Consider the following 1650-nt stretch of genomic DNA (forward strand, 5'->3'; position numbering starts at 1 on the left):
GTTTCAAACTTGAGGTTAGCAGCCCAATTCAGAGCACAGATACCAAATGAAATTGTAAATTGAGAAAATACATATCCTCTCTTGGAAATGGTCCTTCCCCATTCTTTCTTCCTTTGCGTTTCAACCAGTTGACTGGCTTTGTGGTACAGGTCTCTTTGAGCCCAAAGCCACACCTTCCTTATCCTGGAACCATGAGCTCGCTGTGTATTAAACTGATGCATGGACAAGTGTTTGAAGAACGAATCAATTCATTTGGTGTCTGTCTTCCCTCAGGAGGACTGGAATGAAATTGATCCTGTGAAAAAGAAAGACCTTCATCACAACAACGGAGAAGATAAAGCGCAAAGCATGGAGACCCTGCCTCCAGGTACTGCAGCCGCTGAGTCTGTCCAGAGTGGGAGCCGAGGGCTGGTGGTTGGGGAGTGACTTTGTTTTTATCAATGTGGCGATGGGGACAAGTGGCCTGTGGGGTATGTGAGTGGATTTCATAGGTGAGCATTACGTTTCTGACTTTGGGTTTGGCCACAAATAGCGAAATCAGTTCAGTTGGAGGTGACCAGCATTTTTAGTATAAGAAAATACTAGGATAAGTGTAGAAGAATTACTACTGATGTTCCAATATATAGGTTTATTACAAACACAACATGTTTAACTATGTCTCTGTGATCAGTAGGCGGGTGCACACATGTTCGCATAGTAATAATGTACTAGTCTTGTTGAATTGTTATTAAGTGCTGTTGAGTCAGTTCTGATTCATAGTGTTTCCAAGGAGTGGCTGGTGAGTTTGAACTGCCGACCTTATGGTTCCAGCCAACCTTGCGGTCTAGTGCTTTGTCCCACAGTGCCACACCATTAAAGTGCCTTCAGAAAAAAAAAAAAAAAAAAGTTTCAATCAAAACAGAGGCTTCCCAGGGAATCTGCCGAGTGAGTTAAATTCAGGCTAGAGAGGTCAGCTCAGACTATGGTGACTGTTCTTTGGGATTTCTGAAGGACACAGGACAATCTTGAGGGCATATAATGAAGTTTGAAGAAAATTGTAAATTGCATTGATAAAATCCAGATACCAGGAAGTTGTGTTGTGGAAATTATTTCCATACAACAATGCACCTGCTTATTCTTGAAGGGTGGCAGTGGCTGCCCTATAGAATGTCATTGGGAAATCTTACCTCACTCACCCTACAGCCCTAATCTTGTCCCTTTTGATTTATTTTTGTTCCTCAAACTCAAAGCACTTTTAAAAGGAGCATGATGTGAACTCCTTGAGGATACCAAACTGTTGTTTTGATGTTGTCTCAATGGAGAAGCATGGTGTTCTGTGGGGAAGGGTTGGAGGAATGGCAGCAACGTCTTCAAAAGTGCGGAAACCTAGATGGAGGCTATGTAGAGAAAACAAGAGCTTCCCACTTTGATATTTTTGTCTAATAAAGGGATCTACGATCTTATAGCAATACTTTTTTACTTTCTTTTTTTAATGTTTTATTGTGAATTATATGATAGTTTACATGGGAGAATATTAGCTTTACATTCATTGTATTGTATATTGTTTCATTGCCATGGTTACAATCCCCTCCATGCACCATCAACCAAGAAAGGGTATATACCCCGCAAGCCTGCCCCTTGGTCATCAGTACACAACCCCTCTCTCTCTCT

General features: G+C 41.5%; 1 protein-coding gene across 1 annotated transcript in view; it reads left to right on the forward strand.

Annotated features, from left to right (window-relative positions):
- Positions 1-1650, forward strand: part of GALNT2 (UDP-N-acetyl-alpha-D-galactosamine:polypeptide N-acetylgalactosaminyltransferase 2 (GalNAc-T2)) — a 313641-nt gene that overhangs the window by 138801 nt on the left and 173190 nt on the right. Inside the window, exon 2 of the mRNA XM_006868576.1 lies at positions 274-367. Within this exon, the coding sequence (XP_006868638.1) occupies positions 274-367 (94 nt within the window). The remainder of the gene's footprint in view (positions 1-273; positions 368-1650) is intronic.

This window comes from Chrysochloris asiatica, unplaced genomic scaffold (genome assembly GCF_000296735.1).
Source record: "Chrysochloris asiatica unplaced genomic scaffold, ChrAsi1.0 scaffold00119, whole genome shotgun sequence".
NCBI lineage: Eukaryota > Metazoa > Chordata > Mammalia > Afrosoricida > Chrysochloridae > Chrysochloris > Chrysochloris asiatica.